At 42.6% G+C, this 18,762-nt stretch overlaps 1 protein-coding gene across 3 annotated transcripts; it reads left to right on the forward strand.

The window, feature by feature from the left end:
* Positions 1 to 11,606: 11,606 nt before the first annotated feature.
* Positions 11,607 to 15,742, forward strand: pnrc2 (proline-rich nuclear receptor coactivator 2). Of its 3 annotated transcripts, none has more exons than XM_087976667.1 (3): positions 11,607 to 11,719; positions 12,174 to 12,382; positions 13,221 to 15,742. In XM_087976667.1, exon 3 carries the CDS (start codon positions 13,246 to 13,248, stop codon positions 13,669 to 13,671), a length of 426 nt encoding a protein of 141 aa, XP_087832793.1. In that variant the 5' UTR covers positions 11,607 to 11,719; positions 12,174 to 12,382; positions 13,221 to 13,245; the 3' UTR covers positions 13,672 to 15,742. The 3 variants fall into 3 exon arrangements, with proteins under 3 accessions (XP_087832793.1, XP_087832794.1, XP_087832795.1); XM_087976668.1 differs by having other exon boundaries at positions 11,609 to 11,723; XM_087976669.1 differs by lacking the exon at positions 11,607 to 11,719 and adding an exon at positions 11,778 to 12,056.
* The last annotated feature ends 3,020 nt before the right edge of the window (positions 15,743 to 18,762 follow it).

An 18,762-nucleotide genomic window follows, 5' to 3' on the forward strand; every position in this document is an offset into this window, starting at 1 on the left:
AGACATTTGCAGAATTAGGCCATTTGGCCTGCCAAGTCTGCTTCACTATTCGGTCATGGCTTATATGATTCTCAATCTCATTCTCCTGTCTCCATCTCCTCTATGTAAGTAAAATGTTGTTCATTTACTGTTTCTTCTGTCAACCTCTCATTCCGGTCTATTCACTTCTACTTCATTTGGAGGTCAAAATATTTGCATAGAAGTTTGAGACCATCAGGGGAAAACAGGCCATGTTATTGGTTGTGGATGTGGTCCAATTCAGTCACCCCACTATTGACACTCAGTAATTACTGCTGCTAATGTCTACAAAATGCACTGCAGAAATTCACCAAAGACCCTTAACATTTGTCTTAATTTTTTACTTGGGGAAGAAATTCAGTCTATAAACACTCAGATCAATTAACTTACCAGAAGATAGATCCAAGAAAGGGACTGCTGGAATACATTGATCATTAATGTAAATGTGAACTTTGAACTCATACTGGTGCCATTTATTTGTGTTTGCAAGCTAATTGACCACAGAGAGATAACTCAGGAACAAATTAGCTAAAACTAAACCTGATACTCTCTCTGATTATATTAGATATGTTCATTGACAAATGTTATTAATTAGTAGTTCTGTCGATAACAAGATCCTACAGTGCAGTGAATACCATTCCTGGCCTGGATCTAGATGCTCTGGTTCAACCAGGTCTTGATGACCAAGAAAGGAGAATACATAACAGGGCCTAACAGGTTGAGTATTGACCTTCAATTCCATTCAATACATTCCAAAGACAATGCCAGATGGTAAACGCAGGACAGATTCCTGTTCAGCCATGTGAAGGAAATAAATGAGAGCCTCTACCATCACTACCCATAGCTACAGGTTACACAGAGTGCATACTCGAGTACAGGATGCCACAGAAGGTTGGATTCCTTGGCAGGGCCAGATGATTAGATGGCTGCTGTGGGTCCAATTGATGCCAACAGCACAGGGTTTGATCACTGATTCAGCATGGTGAATTCCAAACTATTCTCTTTGTCCTACTCATGGTCAAGGCTGTAGCAGTGTGGGTCAGATCCACAGAATGTCAGAACTTGAGGCCTGTGACCAGTGGAGTGCCACAAGGATCAGTCATTTACATAAATGATTCGGATGTGAACATAGGAGGTATAGTTAGTAAGTTTGCAGATGACACCAAAATTGGAGGTGTAGTGGACAGCGAAGAGGGTTACCTCAGATTACAACAGGATCTTGATCAGATGGGCCAATGGGCTGATGGGTTGCAGATGGAGTTTAATTCAGATAAATGTGAGGTGCTGCATTTTGGGAAAACAAATCTTAGCAGGACTTATACACTTAATGGTAAGGTCCTAGGGAGTGTTGCTGAACAAAGAGACGTTGGAGTGCAGGCTCATAGCTCCTTGAAAGTGGAGTCAGAGATAGATAGGATAGTGAAGAAGGCGTTTGGTATGCTTTCCTTTATTGGTCAGAGTACTGAGCACAGGAGTTGGGAAGTCATGTGGCGGCTGTACAGGATGTTGGTTAAGGCACTTTTGGAATATTGCGTGCAGTTCTGGTCTTCTTTCTATCGGAAGGATATTGTGAAACTTGAAAGGGTTCAGACAAGATTTACAAGGATGTTGCCAGGTTTGGAGAATTGAGCAATAGGGAGAGGCTGAACAGGCTGGGGCTGTTTTCCCTGGAGTGTCGTTGGCCGAGGAGTGACCTCATAGAGGTTTATAACATCACAGAAACAGACCCTTCGGTCCAACCCGTCCATGCCGACCAGATATCCCAAACTAATCTAGTCCCACCTGCCAGCACTCAGCCCATATCCCTCCAAACCCTTTCTATTCATAAACCCTCTTAAATGGATGCCTCTTAAATGTTGTAATTGTACCAGCCTCCACCACTTCCTCTGGCAGCTCATTCCACACACATACCACCCTCTGCGTGAAAAAGTTGTCCCTTAGTTCCCTTTTATATCTTTCCCCTCTCACTCTGAACCTATGCCCTCGAGTTCTGGACTCCCCCACCCCAGGGAAGAGACTTTGTCTAGTTATCCTATCCATGCCCCTCATGATTTATAAAGCTCAGCCTCTGACATTCCAGGGAAAAACAGCCCAAGCCTATTCAACCTCTCCCTGTAGCTCAAATCCTCCAACCCTGGCAACATTCTTGTAAATCTTTTCTGAACCCTTTCAAGTCTCACAACATCTTTCAATAGGAAAGAGACCAGAATTGCATGCAATATTCCAGCAGTGGCCTAACCAATGTCCTGTACAGCTGCAAAATGACCTTCCAACTCCTGTGCTCAATACTCTGACCAATAAAGGAAAGCATACCAAACGCCTTCTTCACTATCCTATCTACCTGCGACTCTAATTTGAAGGAGCTATGAACCTGCACTGTAAGGTCTCTTTGTTCAGTAACATTCCCTAGGACCTTACCGTTAAGTGTATAAGTCCTGCTAAGATTTGCTTTATGCAGTACCTCACATTTATCTGAATTAAACTCCATGTGCCGCTTCTCAGCCCATTGGCCCACCTGATCAAGATCCTGTTGTAATCTGAGGTAAACTTCTTCGCTGTCCACTACACTTCCAATTTTGGTGTCATCTGCAAACTTACTAACTATACCTCTTATGCTTACATCCAACATAATCCCTACAGGCCAATCAGCCCATCGAATTCAGACCGACCTTCCAAACAGCATCACACCCAGACTAACCTGTTTCCCATATAGCCCTACAGTTCCCCATGGCTTACCCACCCTAAACTGCACGTCCCTTGATATTTCAGCATGGATGATCCATCCTAAGTTGCAGATCTTTGGACTGTGGGAGGAAACAGGAGCACTCAGAGGTAACCCACACAGACACAAGGGGGAGAGAACATGCCAAAGTCCACACAGACAGTCGCCTGAGGCTGGAATCAAACCCAGATCCCTGGCGCTGTGAGGCAGCGGTACTGACCACTGAGCCACTGTGCCACCCTTGATTCCACCTTTCCGAAAGTGAGAACTGCAGATGCAGGAGATTACAGTCGAGTGTGTGGTGCTGGAAAAGCACAGCAGGTCAGGCATCATCCAAGAAGCAGGAGAAACCATGATTCCACCTTTCGACGACTGTTTGCGCATTCTCCATGTGTCTGCATGGGTTTCCTCTGGGTAGTCTCAGAGTCCAAAGACATGCAGGCTAGATGGATTAACCATGGGAAATATAGGGCTCGGATGGTATTCAGAAATTCAGTGTGGACTCCATGAACTGAATGAATTTACTCTGCACTGTTGGGATTTTATAATTAAAATATTTTAAGCAACACAACACAATGGGTGGCACAGTGGCACAGTGGTTAGCACTGCTGCCTCACAGCGCCAGAGATCCGGGTTCAATTCCCGCCTCAGGCGACTGACTGTGTGGAGTTTGCACATTGTCTGCGTGGGTTACCTCTGGGTGCTCCGGTTTCCTCCCACAGTCCAAAGATGTGCAGGTCAGGTGAATTGGCCATGCTAAATTACCCGTAGTGTTAGGTAAGGGGTAAATGCAGGGGTATGGGTGGGTTGTGCTTCGGCGGGTCGGTGTGGACTTGTTGGGCCAAAGGGCCTGTTTCTACACTGTAAGTAATCTAATCTAATCTAATATTTAACTCCTGCTTTTTCTTGATGATCCATTAATTAAATGCAGGACAAAGTGAGGACTACAGATACTGGAGTTATCAGAGTCGAGAGTGCAGTGCTGCAAAAGCACAGCAGGTCAGACAGCAGCTGAGGAGCAGGAGAATTGACGTTTCGGGCATAAGCACTTTATCAGGATGCCTTCAATAAGGAAACTTAATGCACACATGTTCTGCATGTCAGTGTATGAAGATGAACAGGTTGGTGGATGGAATCTTAAGGCAGTATTCAGAATTCTAGCTGCACACATTTGCACCGGTGTACTCAATTTTGACACCCTATAATAATCCTCATCCTTGTTTCTCGGCAGCCGGGAGAGAATCCACATGGCTGTGTAGCCTGCCTGGTGCCTGGTGCCTGGCTTAGGGACATCTGCTCGGAGTTTTGAGATGAAACTAGTAACACCAGCTGGGAGACTCTTTTTTTGATTTTTAAGGACACATTGCTTGGTGTGTAGCAGCACTTACGTTATTAATTTTTCATTTCCCTGAAGCTAGCTTGTCCGTTATAATTTATGTCATTTCTTTGATTCATACTCATAGATAGAAATTCATGTCATAAACTAATCCTCACTAAAGTGTTAAATGTGATACATGTCAGCATTGCCTAAAAATGCATTTATACACACATGGTGCAATGTATTTTATATAAACTACAATCACAGGTAACAAAGTACATTTGGAAATCTCATCCCTGTTCACCCAGGAACTCTGGGTTAACAACTCACCTGAAGGACAGAATCTTGAACAGGGCAGTATTCTTCAATACTGTACTAAAAGGAGTCATGATTTGGAGATGCCGGTGTTGGACTGGGGTGTACAAAGTTAAAAATCACACAACACCAGGTTATAGTCCAACAGGTTTAATTGGAAGCACACTAGCTTTCGGAGCGACGCTCCTTCATCAGGTGATTGTGGAGGACTCGATTGTAACACAGAATTTATAGCAAAAATTTACAGTGTGATGTAACTGAAATTATACATTGAAAGCTTGATTGTTTGTTAAGCCTTTCACCTGTTAGAATACAGTGATAGTTTCACTTCTTTCATGTGTAAATCACAAAACCTTTTTTTAAAAGTTGCTTTCTCGGGCTCATGCCCGAAACGTCGATTCTCCTGCTCCTTGGATGCTGCCTGACCTGCTGCGCTTTTCCAGCAACACATTTTCAGCTCTGATCTCCAGCATCTGCAGTCCTCACTTTCTCATCGATGAGTGCCCCACAGAATCCCAACAGTAAACTGTTCATGTACTTCTTCCCGGGGAAATATATACAAAATGTTGAGAAAGCAGCAGACTATGACCTGGAATATACAGCCTGAAAAACAGCCGGAAGCAGATTCAACGTTAACTTCCAGAGAGAACTCGGCGCACGCAGAAGAAGTACACAGAGTTATAGGCGAAGAATGGGGATGTGGGATGAACAAAGTGCCTCCTTCAAAGAACCAGCACACACTCGATGGATCAAGTGGCCTTCTTCTGTTTAAGTGGATTGTTTGAATGTCGATAACATTTGTAATAAACACTGAAAAACAATTTCAATTGCGTGGGAAGTAGTGATCCCCTTTTTAACTCGTTATACTGTTAAACCACATCAACACTGAAATTCTGCACAAAAACAGCATTTGTTATTTGTGCCGTATCCAAATGGGATTGTATCTGCAATTATAGAGTCATAGAGTCATAGAGATGTACAGCATGGAAACAGACCCTTCGGTCCAACCCGTCCATGCCGACCAGATATCCCAACCTAATCTAGTCCCACCTGCCAGCACCCGGCCCATATCCCTCCAAACCCTTCCTATTCATATACCCATCCAAATGCCTCTTAAATGTTGCAATTGTACCAGCCTCCACCACTTCCCAGCATGAGCAAAACCAACGTAGAGTACAAAATCCCATGCAAGGACTGCACAAAACACTACATAGGACAAACAGGAAGACAGCTAACGATCTGTATCCATGAACACCAACTAGCCACGAAATGACACGACCAGCTATCCTTAGTCGCCACACACGCAGATGACAAGCAACATGAGTTCGACTGGGACAACACTACTATTATAGGACAAGCCAAACAGAGAACAGCCAGGGAATTCCTAGAGGCATGGCACTCATCCACAGATTCTATCAACAAACACATCGACCTGGACCCAATATACCGACCACTGCAGCGGACAGCTGGAACTGACAGCCAGAAGCGGCAGATTCAAACCACTACAAATGCCGGAGGCAAGATCACAGAAGCGCTTCACAGGAGGCTCCCAAGTACTGAGGATGTCACCTAGACAGGGGACGAAATGTCTGCAACACAAATTCCCAGCTCAGCGAACAGAACCATAACAAACTTCTTTACTACCCTATCTACCTGTGACTCCACTTTCTAGGAACTATGAACCTGCAGTCCAAGGTCCTTTTGTTGATAAAACCAAACATAATAAATCAAGCCATTGAAATTTGGGAATCAAGTTCTACCCTGGAGCATAGCCATTGTGCAGATCTTTTAAAATATATAAAAAAGAGAGAGGGGTCAAAATGAATGTAGGTTACTGAGAGAACAAAGCTAGGGAAATAAAAATGGGGAACCAGGAAATGGGAGAAGTGAATACACACTTTGCGTCAGTTTTCACAGTAAGAAGGCACTAATCGCATTCTGAAATTACTAAATAAAATCAAAGAGCAAAAGGCGGAGAGGAAATAGGTACAAGAACTATTACTGGAGAAAAAGTATTCGGAGATCTAATGGGACCAAAAGTTGATGAGTCCCCTAGACCTGATGGATTGCATCTTAGGATGTGATAAAGATGTAGCTACAGAGATAGTGCACGCACTAGTTGTAATCCTCAGATTCTCTCTCTCTCTCTCTATGCTAAGATATTGGAATAGGCAGTTTTCAGGCTGTAAGCCCAGGGCATGTCCAGGTGTAGAAAATAATCAAGAGGCTAATGGAATGCTGGCCTTCATGTTTAAATGACTGGAGAACAGGGATGCAGACATTACGCTGCAGTTGTACAAAACCCTAGTTAGCCCCCACTTAGAGTATCGGGAGCAGATGTGGGTGCACACATTGGGAAGGATGTTTTGGCCCTGGAGGGAGTTCAACAAAGATAAGGCCTGGACTTCAGGGGTTAAACTATGAGGAGAGATTCGACAAATTAGGCCTTTTTTCTCTAGAATGCAGAAGGTTAACGGATGATTTAAACAAGGTCCTCAGGATATTAACAGAAAAAGACACCACTCCCTCACCACCCGATGCCTGGAGAAAGAACGCCTTATCTTCTGTCTCAGGACCCTTCAACTCCAGGGCATCAATGTGGCCTTCACTATTTTAATAATTTCCCCTACCCCCACCTTACCCCAGTCCCAATTCTCCAGCTCAGCACTGTCCTCATGACCTGTCCTACCTGCCAATCTTCCTTCTTACCTGTCTGCTCCACCCTCCTCTCCGACCTATCATTACCCGCACCTCCACCCATCCAATGCACTCTCAGTTACGTTCTTCTAAGCCCCATCCCCCTCCCATTTATCTCTCCTCCCCCGAGGCTTATTCCTGATGAAGGGCTCCTGCCTGAAATGTCGATTTTCCTGCTCCTCAGATGCTGCCTGACCTGCTGTGCTTTTCCGGCACCACGCTCTCAACTCTGACCTCCAGAATCTGTAGACCTCACTGTCTCCAGGTTAGATAAAGAACCAGGGGCAGAGTCTAAGAATTAGGGCCAAGTCATTCTGGGGAGATGTTAGAAAGCATTTTGACATGCACAGAGTGGTGGAGGTTCAGAACTCTTAAATGGCGATCAATACTAATTCAACTGGCAAATCTGAATCTGATATAGATAAAATTTTATTCAACAATGGATATCAGGCCCAAAGCTAGGCCACAGGTCTTACTGAATGTTGTCTCTATATTCCTATATTACTTTAAACCAAGTAAGAAGATGCTTGCAAGTTTGGAAAAAAAAGACCCACGTAGTGGGTTGTATATACCATATTACTTAATTAGTGCTGTGAGGCAGAGGTCTAAATAGATTGACACCAACTGTATGTTCTGGGCAATTCTGCCCATGGACAATTTTAGAGTGGCTTCTGAATTGGCACCAGTTATGGGGGGTTTAAGAGAGCTCAGCAATCGATCGTTAGTCTAATCTTAGAATAGGATAAATGTTCGGCGCGACATCGAGGGCCAAAGGGCCTGTACTGATATCTGTTCTATGATTGGTCCCTGACAGGACACTCCCGGCCTTGTGTATGTACCTACAGTAGGAACATCTAACCTGCAAAAAGAAAGCCTCCAACTATCTTTCTCTTCCTTCTGTTATGGGGATGGAAAATAAAATTCCTAGCAACCAACTATTCTTCTTTAGCTGCTCTGTCTAGGAATCCCCAGTTGAAAGGAAAAGGGTGTGTCTGAAAAGGTGACGAAGGAGGTTGATGAGGGGAAAGCGGTAGATGTGGTATATATGGATTTTAGTAAGGCGTTTGATAAGGTTCCCCATGGTAGGCTACTGCAGAAAATACGGAGATATGGCATTGAGGGTGAGTTGGAGGTTTGGATTAGGAATTGGCTGGATGGAAGAAGACAGAGGGTAGTAGTTGATGGCAAAGTTTCTTCATGGAGTGCCGTCACTAGCGGTGTTCCGCAAGGATCTGTTTTGGGACCATTGCTGTTTGTCATTTTTATAAATGACCTGGTAGAGGGGTTAGGTTGGGTGAGCAAGTTTGCGGATGATACGAAAGTCGGAGGAGTTGTTGACAGTGAGGAAGGATGTGGCAGGTTACAGCAGGATATAGAGAAGCTGCAGAGCTGGGCAGAAAGGTGGCAAATGGAATTCAATGTAGCTAAGTGTGAGGTGATTCACTTTGGGAAGAATAACAAAAAGATGGGGTACTGGGCTAATGGTCGGATACTTGGTAGTGTGGATGAGCAGAGGGATCTTGGTGTCCATGTACACAGATCTCTGAAAGTTGCCACCCAGGTAAATAGTGCGGTGAGGAAGGCATATGGCGTACTGGCTTTTATTGGTAGAGGAATTGAGTTCCGGAGTCCTGAGGTCATGATGCAGTTGTATAAGACTCTGGTGCGGCCGCATCTGGAATATTGTGTGCAGTTTTGGTCGCCATACTATAGGAAGGATGTGGAGGCACTGGAACGGGTGCAGAGGAGGTTTACCAGGATGTTGCCTGGTATGGAAGGAAGATCGTATGAGGAAAGACTGAGACACTTGGGGCTGTTTTCATTAGAGAAAAGAAGGTTTAGGGGTGACTTGATTGAGGTGTACAAGATGATTAGGGGGTTAGATAGGGTTGACAGTGTGAACCTTTTCCCGCGTATGGAGTCGGGTATTACAAGGGGGCATAGCTTTAAATTAAGGGGGGGTAGATATAGGACTGAAGTTAGGGGTAGGTTCTTCACTCAGCGAGTCGTAAGTTCATGGAATGCCCTGCCAGTAGCAGTGGTGGACTCTCCCTCTTTATGGGCATTTAAGCGGGCATTGGATAGGTATATGGAGGATAGTGGGTTAGTATAGGTTAGGTGGGCTTGGATCGGCGCAACATCGAGGGCCAAAGGGCCTGTACTGTGCTGTATTCTTCTATGTTCTACGTTCTATGTTCTATGGTAAACCATAATCAGAGAAACTGCAAAGGTGAGTTCTCAATCAATGAATGAAAGACTGAGGCTGGGTGTAGAATGGAGAGTGTGGAGAGGAAAAGCACAGCAGGTCAGGCAGCATCCGAGGAGCAGGGGAATCGACATTTCAGCCCTTCATCAAGAATTCATCAGACTGGGTGTATCCACAATGTCAGCATAAAGTCGGAAGGAATTGCTGCATAATTCTCACCATTCAGAGAAATCTGGCACGCATCTTATTGGATTTCTGTTTGAGGATTTGCAGGACAGTTGTTGATTTTTTTTTGCTCCTGTTTGTTTTTTTACACCTTCCCGTCTTTCTTGATCTCAGCCTTTGTTGACATATAAAGAATCTTTGAGGAGAAAGTGAGGTCTGCAGATGCTGGAGATCAGAGCTGAAAATGTGTTGCTGGAAAAGCGCAGCAGGTCAGGCAGCATCCAAGGAGCAGGAGAATCGACGTTTCGGGTATAAGCCCTTCTTCAGGAATATAAAGAATCTTCCCTACCTTTGATTTCTTACATTTGCCTCATGTAATTTGTTAGAAGTGCTGTATAAATATGTTCTTGTCGTTGTTTCAAAAAGCTTCTGGTCAATCCATGTTAGTATTACCAATTCAGACCAGAACCAGATGCAAATCTTTCTGCAGGTTGACAGGAAAGGCAGCAAGCGGCCCTGATTTGGGAAACGGGGAAAAGATCTCCAGTTAATGAGCCCAGGAAAGGGAGAAATGAGAAAATACGCGCATATATAAATAAACACCGATGGGAAATGTTTTTAAATAAAGCTGGTGCAGCAACATGGATTGTAACGCTTCGTCCTACCGCTTCCTGACTCAAACACAAGGCTGTCAGTTAGACCCGTGCTATTTCAGGGATTCCTATAAATAATCAATTCGGACAGCTGACAGCTACAAGAAATGTTGCGTTTTTAGGCGGATCCTGTGTCCAGCATGTTTTAGATAGTATGACCTGGAAATGAACAAATTGAAGGAATAGAATCATAGAATCACTACTCCCCTCGTGTCTGCGTGGGTTTTCTCCGGTTTCCTCCCACAGTCCAAAGATGTGCAGGTTAGGTGAACTGGCCATGCTAAATTGCCCGTAGTGTTCAGGGATGTGTAGGCTAGGTACATTAGGGATAAATATAGGGTCGAGGGTCTGGATGGATCAGCGTAGACTTGTTGGGCCAGGGATTCTAAAGACTGCAGCCTGCAAATTGTTTCGACGTCTCGTTGTTTGAACTGCAGATTCAAAAGAGATTATTTTGTTTTCCTTCATACACCACTAACAGTTTCTTGAAGTGAGTCGATGAGACCAAAACTGCGCACAGTACTTACATTTTTGGTTACAGGTTATCAATGAAGTGAGCACTGATTTATTTTAAATACGCGATTGCTATTTATAGTGGCAATTGGGTGGTTCGTTTATAAGTGAAAAAAAGACAGCTATAACGGAATCCAAAGGAAAAAAAACCCTGCTTGCGTAATTTTGCAACAATATTATGAATAAACCAAGTATCTTGTTGTGGATTCTCATTCTTTAATAAGGCTGTAATACTTGACTTCATAACCACCTTGGTACACTGCAATAAATAATAAGTAGGAGAAAGTGAGGACTGCAGATGCTGGAGGTCAGAGCTGAAAAATGTGTTCCTGAAGAAGGGCTCATGCCCGAAATGTCGATTCTCCTGCTCCTTGGATGCTGCCTGACCTGCTGCGCTTTTCCAGCAACACATTTTTCAGCAATAAATAATAAGTAGTGGGCTATGCTGAGGATGTGAAAACGATAATAAAGTGCAAGTTCATAATTGCCTGGTAATGCAGCAAAGTCTCTCACTGACAGGAAGTGCCCTGCAGGGAATGTTCCATTCTTACAGCTCACGTCTGACACGGTCTTAACGTTTGTGGTTTCCGCTGATTGGTGGCGGTTTAATGAGATGCTGTTTATATTTTAAACTAACCAATGAGATTGAACAGGCTAAAATAAATGCAAAAGCTCGGTCAATAAGGAGAAGAGCCATTTTGGATCGTGAAAAGGATATCGCGAAAGAACCTAAGGAGCAGCCTGATGGTAAGAATGATCATAAAATAATATGATAAATAACTCAAATACCAGCGGCCGCCGCTCCAGCCCGGGAACGGATTGGCCACCGTGATGTCTCCGTTAGTGGCTCGGGCGCTGATTGGTTAGGGCGGTGTATCCGTTGGTAGCTACGTGCGCGGTGATTGGATGGGACGGTGTAGCGAATCGAAGCTGGAGCGGTTCTGATTGGCTGCCAGGCGGCTGCTTGTCGCCAGGTTCCATTTTCTGCTACATCGAGGGGGCGGAGTTTGGGGCAGTTTCACTGTCGGCAACTGATGGGCAGAGTGACCGGGGACATAGCTCCATGTGTGGGTTTTCAAGTTAGACAGTGCCGAGGATTGTGTGAGCACCAAGTGGGTGAGAGTTGGTGTCTGGGAGGGTTGGTGCTGGGTAGGAAAGAGGAGGGTTAATGATCCTCTTTATCTCCCTCTGCCCCAGATCTAGGTTCTGTCTTTTGTTTTCTCTCTCTCTCTTTCGTCCAACCTACCCGTTTGTCTCGATCGGGGAAATTTTCTTCTGTTCTGGTCGCCTGGCTTGACTGGGACCAGAACAGAATGTTGCTTGCTCCACTTGTCAGGAGCTCAAATCCCCCTCAAAAGTAGGAAAGAATTCGGTGATGTTAAATGGCCGTTTTCTAGTCCCGTGATCAGGAAATTCCGCCGCAAAACGGGGAGGGGAATGTTGAAACCTGTACGCAGTTATCAGTATTTTTAAAAAAATCTGTTTCTTGGTCGAATATTTCCTGTAGCTTTGTTGTTTTTTTTTGTTCAGTGCTTTGTTTTCTAAGCTTTCTTCTTGCTTCCGAAGGGTGTGACTTACACTGAGCCTTGTGTGCCGAGCAGACCCATGTTGTGCTTGGCTGCACCATCTTCTGTCGGAGTTCTGCTCATGCAAATTCCTGGTTGGGAAAAATCAGCGAGATTCACCAGAAGTGAGAGGTTTCCGATACCCTGGAGCCGAAGTTTCCTGAAAACTTTTGACAAGATCGACGAGTTTTGGGATTTTTCAACGAAGAGGTAGGTGAGAGTCTGAGGTCGGGTGGGAAGGGGAGGAAACACGCCTGCACAGAGGCAAGGACTGAATAAACTCAACGTTCCTGTTAAAAGTTGTTAATCTGTTAACTTCAACTCTTCGAAGTAATCCTTTCTCTAGCTTGAATGGTAGTTTCTATTCCATTTTTGACAATCAGATGGTTACATTCGTTAGTGGCCTTCAATCTTTCACAGGATATGGAAGTAATTGGAGAAATGAGTTTGTATTTTTCAGTTTGTTCTCATTTGAAATTCATTGTTCCAACAGTACTAATGTTTTTGTCTGGGAAATCTTACCTTGGAATTGCAGTTGGAATCTTTTAGACTTTGTAGTGTATTCATAACAACACGTTTTAAAATCAATTTTGGTGCCTTAATTGTCTCAAGTCCAATGGCTGTAAACCTTCAGTTGTTTCATGGGCTTTACGTTGTCAGTTTAAAGAACATTATTCCAAAACACGACTTATAAAGTTACATCTCCCTTTCGAAACCCAGAGACTTTAGTTTAATTATATCTGAACACTGGGTGACTAAGGATTAATTTAATTTTTTTTTGAGGAAAGGACAATAGTGCCATTTTTACTGATCACAATTGCAGCAATGCAAGGTTCTGTGTCCTAGTATGTGGTTAATGTACAATTGATGCAGTTTGTAGTCTAAAAACTGCATCGTTTCAAGTATTTTAAAATATACAAAAATTATGTCTAGGCCCACATTGAAATATTGTGGTATCAGTTTTTCCCTCCAGGGTACCCATTTTAATTCTAAATTTGGTGAACTTAAGAGCTGGAATTAAAATTGACCTTTTTTTTTCTTTGTACAGGTGATAGTCCATTTGGAAAAGAGAAATGGGAGGTGTGGAAAGATTAAACATCCCAATATCCCAACCAAGCCATGGGACTCCAAAGAGGAACCAGCACTTAAACAATAGCAGACAAAGAAACAAGGATGATGATCTCTCTCATGTGAAGACAATATACAAGAAAGGGCATGGACGATATCCATTTATTTCTGAAACGTGTCAGGTTGTACAGAAAGAAGGAAAAAATGTTATGCACTTTACTGCAAACGAACAGAGTTGGGAGGCAGTTCTGTGCAGCTCAAATACACTGTTAAGGTCTGATCAAAATTATGCTGGAGCCAAGTTCAGTGAGCCACCATCACCAAGTGTACTACCCAAGCCTCCAAGCCATTGGGTACACATGCCCCTAGAGTCTTCTGACCCCAGTGAAATGGCCTTTCAGTTGAAGACCATGCTAAAAGTGCAGGCATAGATGTCTGTAGGCTTAAAATATGAAAGGACCACACAGCTGGAAACAACAAAGTTTCTAATTCTACTATAAAAACAATTCAAAGCTTTTTTTATAAAAGCACTGCCTTTGATATCCTTCCAAGCCGGATGTATGTTTGGTTTTTATTGGACCAGTTTTGTGACTAGCAGTTGCCTATTGGAAATTTGTTTCCTCTTTCTGTTCTTTTTCCTTTTCCTGTGAATAGGAAAAAGTTCAATTCTAGTATAATTCTGTACAGTCAGTTCTGCTATAACATGGTAGTTCCATTCTCATAAAATCCTGTTATAAGAAAATTGCTTAATAGCAGCACCATTTAAACTAATGGGGCCAGAATCTCACTATAATCAATATAAGCTTCATGCTTTAGGAAGTATCCAATTGGTCAATTGTGTTGTACCAAATTCTCATTAATGACACCTGCATTATAGCAGAATGACCTGTGTATTTGAGTGAAGGATATTCCTGTCTTTAGATGTCTTTGGTTCTACCCAAAAAGTGTTGAATCAGAAATTATGTTGACCACCTTGTATTTGCCCAAGCAGTTGGGCATATTCAGCAATGTGTTTCTTCCTGTTTAGAAAAAAAGTTTCATTGCCTTTTGTTTTTGAACTTCTGATATGAAATTGGTTTTGCCTTGGTTATAAAGGACAACTCTTATGATGCCGTACCCTATGAAGAATGTTTTTTAAAAGATGAAATCACAACTGCTGGTGGTACATATGTTACCATATTGTTAGGAGGCTTTGTTTTAATCTTTGAAGCAAAACCAACTTGTGTACTGTAAAGGCAACCATTTAATACTCAGTTTTATTTAAAAATTGAGCATACATTGCCTGCTACTGAGATTAAAATGAGACTTTTTAAATCATTGTACTCTTCACCCAGTTTTAATGTAAAACTGGAATACAAAACTCATTTGGCTTAATTATTGTCTTCAAGAAAAAAACTTCTGTGCAGAAGACAAAGGTCTGGTTGAATTTCAGATTATGTAATTAAGCTATTTAAAATTGATGTGCAAGTTATGAACTCTTGGCCAGTTTTTAAAAAATAACCTTTTTAACCTGTAGAAAGAGCCACAAGTGTAAAACTTGTGGCATATGTATATTAAAGCAGGACATACCTGCTGAAGAAAGTATTTTAGTACAATAGCTAAATGTATAAATACCACCTGTTTCTTGGTGTGTCAAACCTAAGAATATTTTTTCTTAAAAAGAAAAAGCACAAGTATTTCAAGATGCTACGTGTTGCAGTGAGCTTACATGTTTTAAAGGAATGACTGATTTTTCATTGTTTGGTGTAAGGGGATAAAAGCTATAGAAAGTGTCTTTTCTATGTAAAGAATTTTATGGTTGCTCCATATCCTGAAATGGTCATACCATTTCATTTTAAATGAACAGAAATGAGCAATCTAATAGTACTGCTGTTTGCACTTAATCCAGTTCCCCCCCACTGATGTCTTGTAACCTTGTAATATTAGGATTGTGGCTAACCTGATAACTGACAGCATTCTGATGTTGGCACACTTATACTGACTGCACTGTGTAACATGCTTTTAAGAACACCATCTCATCTGTAAAGTTTGTTTTGGCAGTGGTGGTCCAGAAAGTGGTGTTTATTCTGTTACCAATGTCCCTTTTTTTTCCCCCCTCACGTACCAGGCTTGGTTAATAGCAATCATGATAAATTAAGGTGAATTGACTTATGCATTCTTATGGCTATCACTTCTATATGGTAATCACAATTTTGTTGGGGAGGAATGTACAGCCATTTGGACCTCAATTGATTAAGCTATTGAAACAAATAAGTATGATTCTTGGTTATAAATTTTGTTCTCGTCTCAGGTAACATATGAAGAGTAAAGATTCACCTGAATAAATCTATAATGTTGTATTGCCCTAGAAATATGTGCTGTTTAATTTAGCAGCCCTATGTATTCAACAAAATTACATCCTAATACAACTGTGGCTTTGAATTGTTTAACAGCTAAAGTTGTGAAATGATTACTTAAGTGTTTTTTTTTTAACAAATTCCCAAATAAATTGACTTAAATCTGCATTTGTGTTGTAAATTGATTTTTACCCCCTCTTCACTTCACCCATCAAAAATTGTACTTTTACAATTCTTTGTCCCTGTAAGTGGTTTTGTTAAAATATAACTTCAGTGGCAGCTGAGATATGGAACAACTCAACTGAAAAGTAAACTGCACAACCTCTAATTTGTCAAGACCTTTTTGATATGCTGGTGATAAACCTTCAGCTGCTGCTATGTCTACTCATACATAGAGGAATTTGGAAATCCAGTGCAAAATGTGCAACTTCAAGAAAAGTTGAACTTTGGATATAGATAGACTGACACTATAACCCATTCTTCAGTGCAGACAATAGAGATGCTAAATATAAACCAAGTTGTAATTTGCATCTAGGAACACTTGTTTTATTTCTGTTGCTCCATTTAGGAGCTACAGTGCTGAAATCATTCTGGACTATTAACAACAATTTAGTTTATTGACTTGCTTCCCTTGCCTAACTTTCCCCCCCACCTTTTTACTGAAGTTTGAACTGAATCAATTGAGTACCCTGTTGCAAAGATGTCATTAAGTTAATGGGTGAGATTTTTGACAGCCTGAGAAACTACAATGAGCTCAAGAACTAAGTATCCATTCTTATGCCTGAAATGTCAATTCTCCTCCATCTCAGGTGCTGACCTACTTTGCTCTGATCTGCAGTCTTCAGTTTCTCCTAATCCATCTTTAACCAAAACATTTGCTCAGTTGTAGATTTAACTCCTGTTGACACATTTCTTTTAACCACTTCAATGTCAGATTCAGATGTGACACTGATACAAGCTGAAATTTAGACTTCCTTTAGAGACATGCTCCTAACCTAGTCTTTACCCAGGTAAAAGTGAACAAGATAGTCCATGATTTTTTTTTTTAGATAGAGTATCACTGGGGTGGGAAACCTTGCATTCATTTGCCTGTTTTGCAATTAAGCTAATTCAAAAGGAAAACCCAATACTTAAAAGATTAAGTGCACATTGATTGGCACAAATGTTGCCAGTACATGCAAGTAAGCCCCATTGACACACTGAAGTTAGTAGTCAATGTAATTCTTTGCATGTGAAGCAAATGTCCAAATACAGAAACACATTTAACATTAAGACACTTGCAAGCTGAGACTGGTTGAATATGATTAGTATCTTGCTTTATGCAAACAGTTGAAGAAAGTTTATGGGTGACTGCTTCACTGAACACCTTTATTCTGCCTAAGTGAGCTTTTAGTTGCTTGCCACTTAGTGTTGTCTGGCTAAATCTGTGTCTTGGTTATTACTAGTGTGCTCTGGCAAAACTCAGCACAAGCTAGAAGAACACCTCATTGTCCATTTAGGAACCCCTGTTTGTGGATGGCACAGTGGTTAGCACTGCTGCCTCACAGTGCCAGAGACCCGGGTTCAATTCCCGCCTCAGGCGACTGACTGTGTGGAGTTTGCACGTTCTCCCCCATGTCTGCATGGGTTTCCTCCGGGTGCTCCGGTTTCCTCCCACAGTCCAAAGATGTGCAGGTCAGGTGAATTGGCTATGCCAAATTGCCCGTAGTGTTAGGCAAGGGGTAAATGTAGGGGTATGGGTGGGTTGTGTTTCGGCGGGTCGGTGTGGACTTGTTGGGCCGAAGGGCCTGTTTCCAGGCTGTAATGTAATGTAATCTAATCTGTTATCCTTCTGAACTATATCAACTGTTTTAGGGCATAAGCACCTTTCCCCTGCTGTGGTTCTGTTCGCCGAGCTGGAAGTTTTTGTTGCAAACGTTTCGTCCCCTGGCTAGGCGACATCATCAGTGCTTGGGAGCCTCCTGCAAAGCGCTTCTTTGATGTTTCCTCCGGTGTTTATAGTGGTCTGTCCCTGCCGCTTCCGTTTGTCAGTTTCAGCTGTCCGCTGTAGTGGTTGGTATATTGGGTCCAGGTCGATGTGTTTGTTGATGGAGTTTGTGGATGAGTGCCATGCCTCTAGGAATTCCCTGGCTGTTCTCTGTCTGGCTTGCCCTATGATGGTAGTATTGTCCCAGTCGAATTCATGTTGCTTGTTGTCTGCGTGTGTGGCTACTAAGGATAGCTGGTCGTGTCTTTTCGTGGCTAGTTGATGTTCATGTATGCGGATTGTTAGCTGTCTTCCTGTTTGTCCTATATAGTGTTTTGTGCAGTCCTTGCATGGTATTTTGTACACTACATTAGTTTAGTCCACTACAGCGGACAGCTGAAACTGACAACCGGAAGCGGCAGGGACAGACCACTATAAACACCGGAGGAAACATCAAAGAAGCGCTTCGCAGGAGGTTCCCAAGCACTGATGATGTCGCCTAGCCAGGGGACGAAACGTTTGCAACAAAAACTTCCAGCTCGGCGAACAGAACCACAGCAACGAGCACCCGAGCTACAAATCTTCGCACAAACTTTGAACCTTTCCCCTCTCACACACACCAGGACTTGTCACCACACTGGCTGCTACCACACACTACCCATTGTCAATCTCTAATAGTTCCCATTAGTAGCTAGTCATTCCCTAGACTAACCATTTCCCATCCTTTGTTTGTTCAACTGTTTCTTTTTGGGCTCTATCTTCACCTTACAGATGATGAGGGAGGAGAGAAAAGTATGAAAATATTTTAACTACCATCTGTTCTGAAAAAGAGTTACACCAAAACATTGATTTCTCCATTGATGCTGCTAAAATGTTGGGAGATTTTCCAGCAATTTGTTTTTGTTGAAGGAATTGCAGCTTGATACAAACTGCCATTTTTGCACAGTTCAGTTACACAACTAGTATCACAATGGCACAAATCAGGTAACATTTGAGATAGGGGGTCTTCTTGGCTTGACAGCAGCATATGGTGGTGGTAAATGTCACTCATTACTATGGCATAGTAGCAGCGTGAAACAGCTAGCTTCACCTGTTGCTCAAACATGAAGACATTTTACCTTCACAGGGAATTGGAGACAAACTCATGAAAGACATTAAAGCAGTCTATGCTATATACAAGTGATGAGGGTAGCCATTCCAGAAAATAGCACTGATGCACC

Source organism: Chiloscyllium plagiosum, unplaced genomic scaffold (genome assembly GCF_037043375.1).
Source record: "Chiloscyllium plagiosum isolate Xiang-an unplaced genomic scaffold, Cpla_swu_hap1 HiC_scaffold_30, whole genome shotgun sequence".
NCBI classification, from domain to species: Eukaryota; Metazoa; Chordata; class Chondrichthyes; order Orectolobiformes; family Hemiscylliidae; genus Chiloscyllium; species Chiloscyllium plagiosum.

Bases quoted from the DNA above. Each gene is read 5' to 3' on its own strand.
- pnrc2 (XM_087976667.1), top strand. From the start codon at position 13,246: ATGGGAGGTGTGGAAAGATTAAACATCCCAATATCCCAACCAAGCCAT.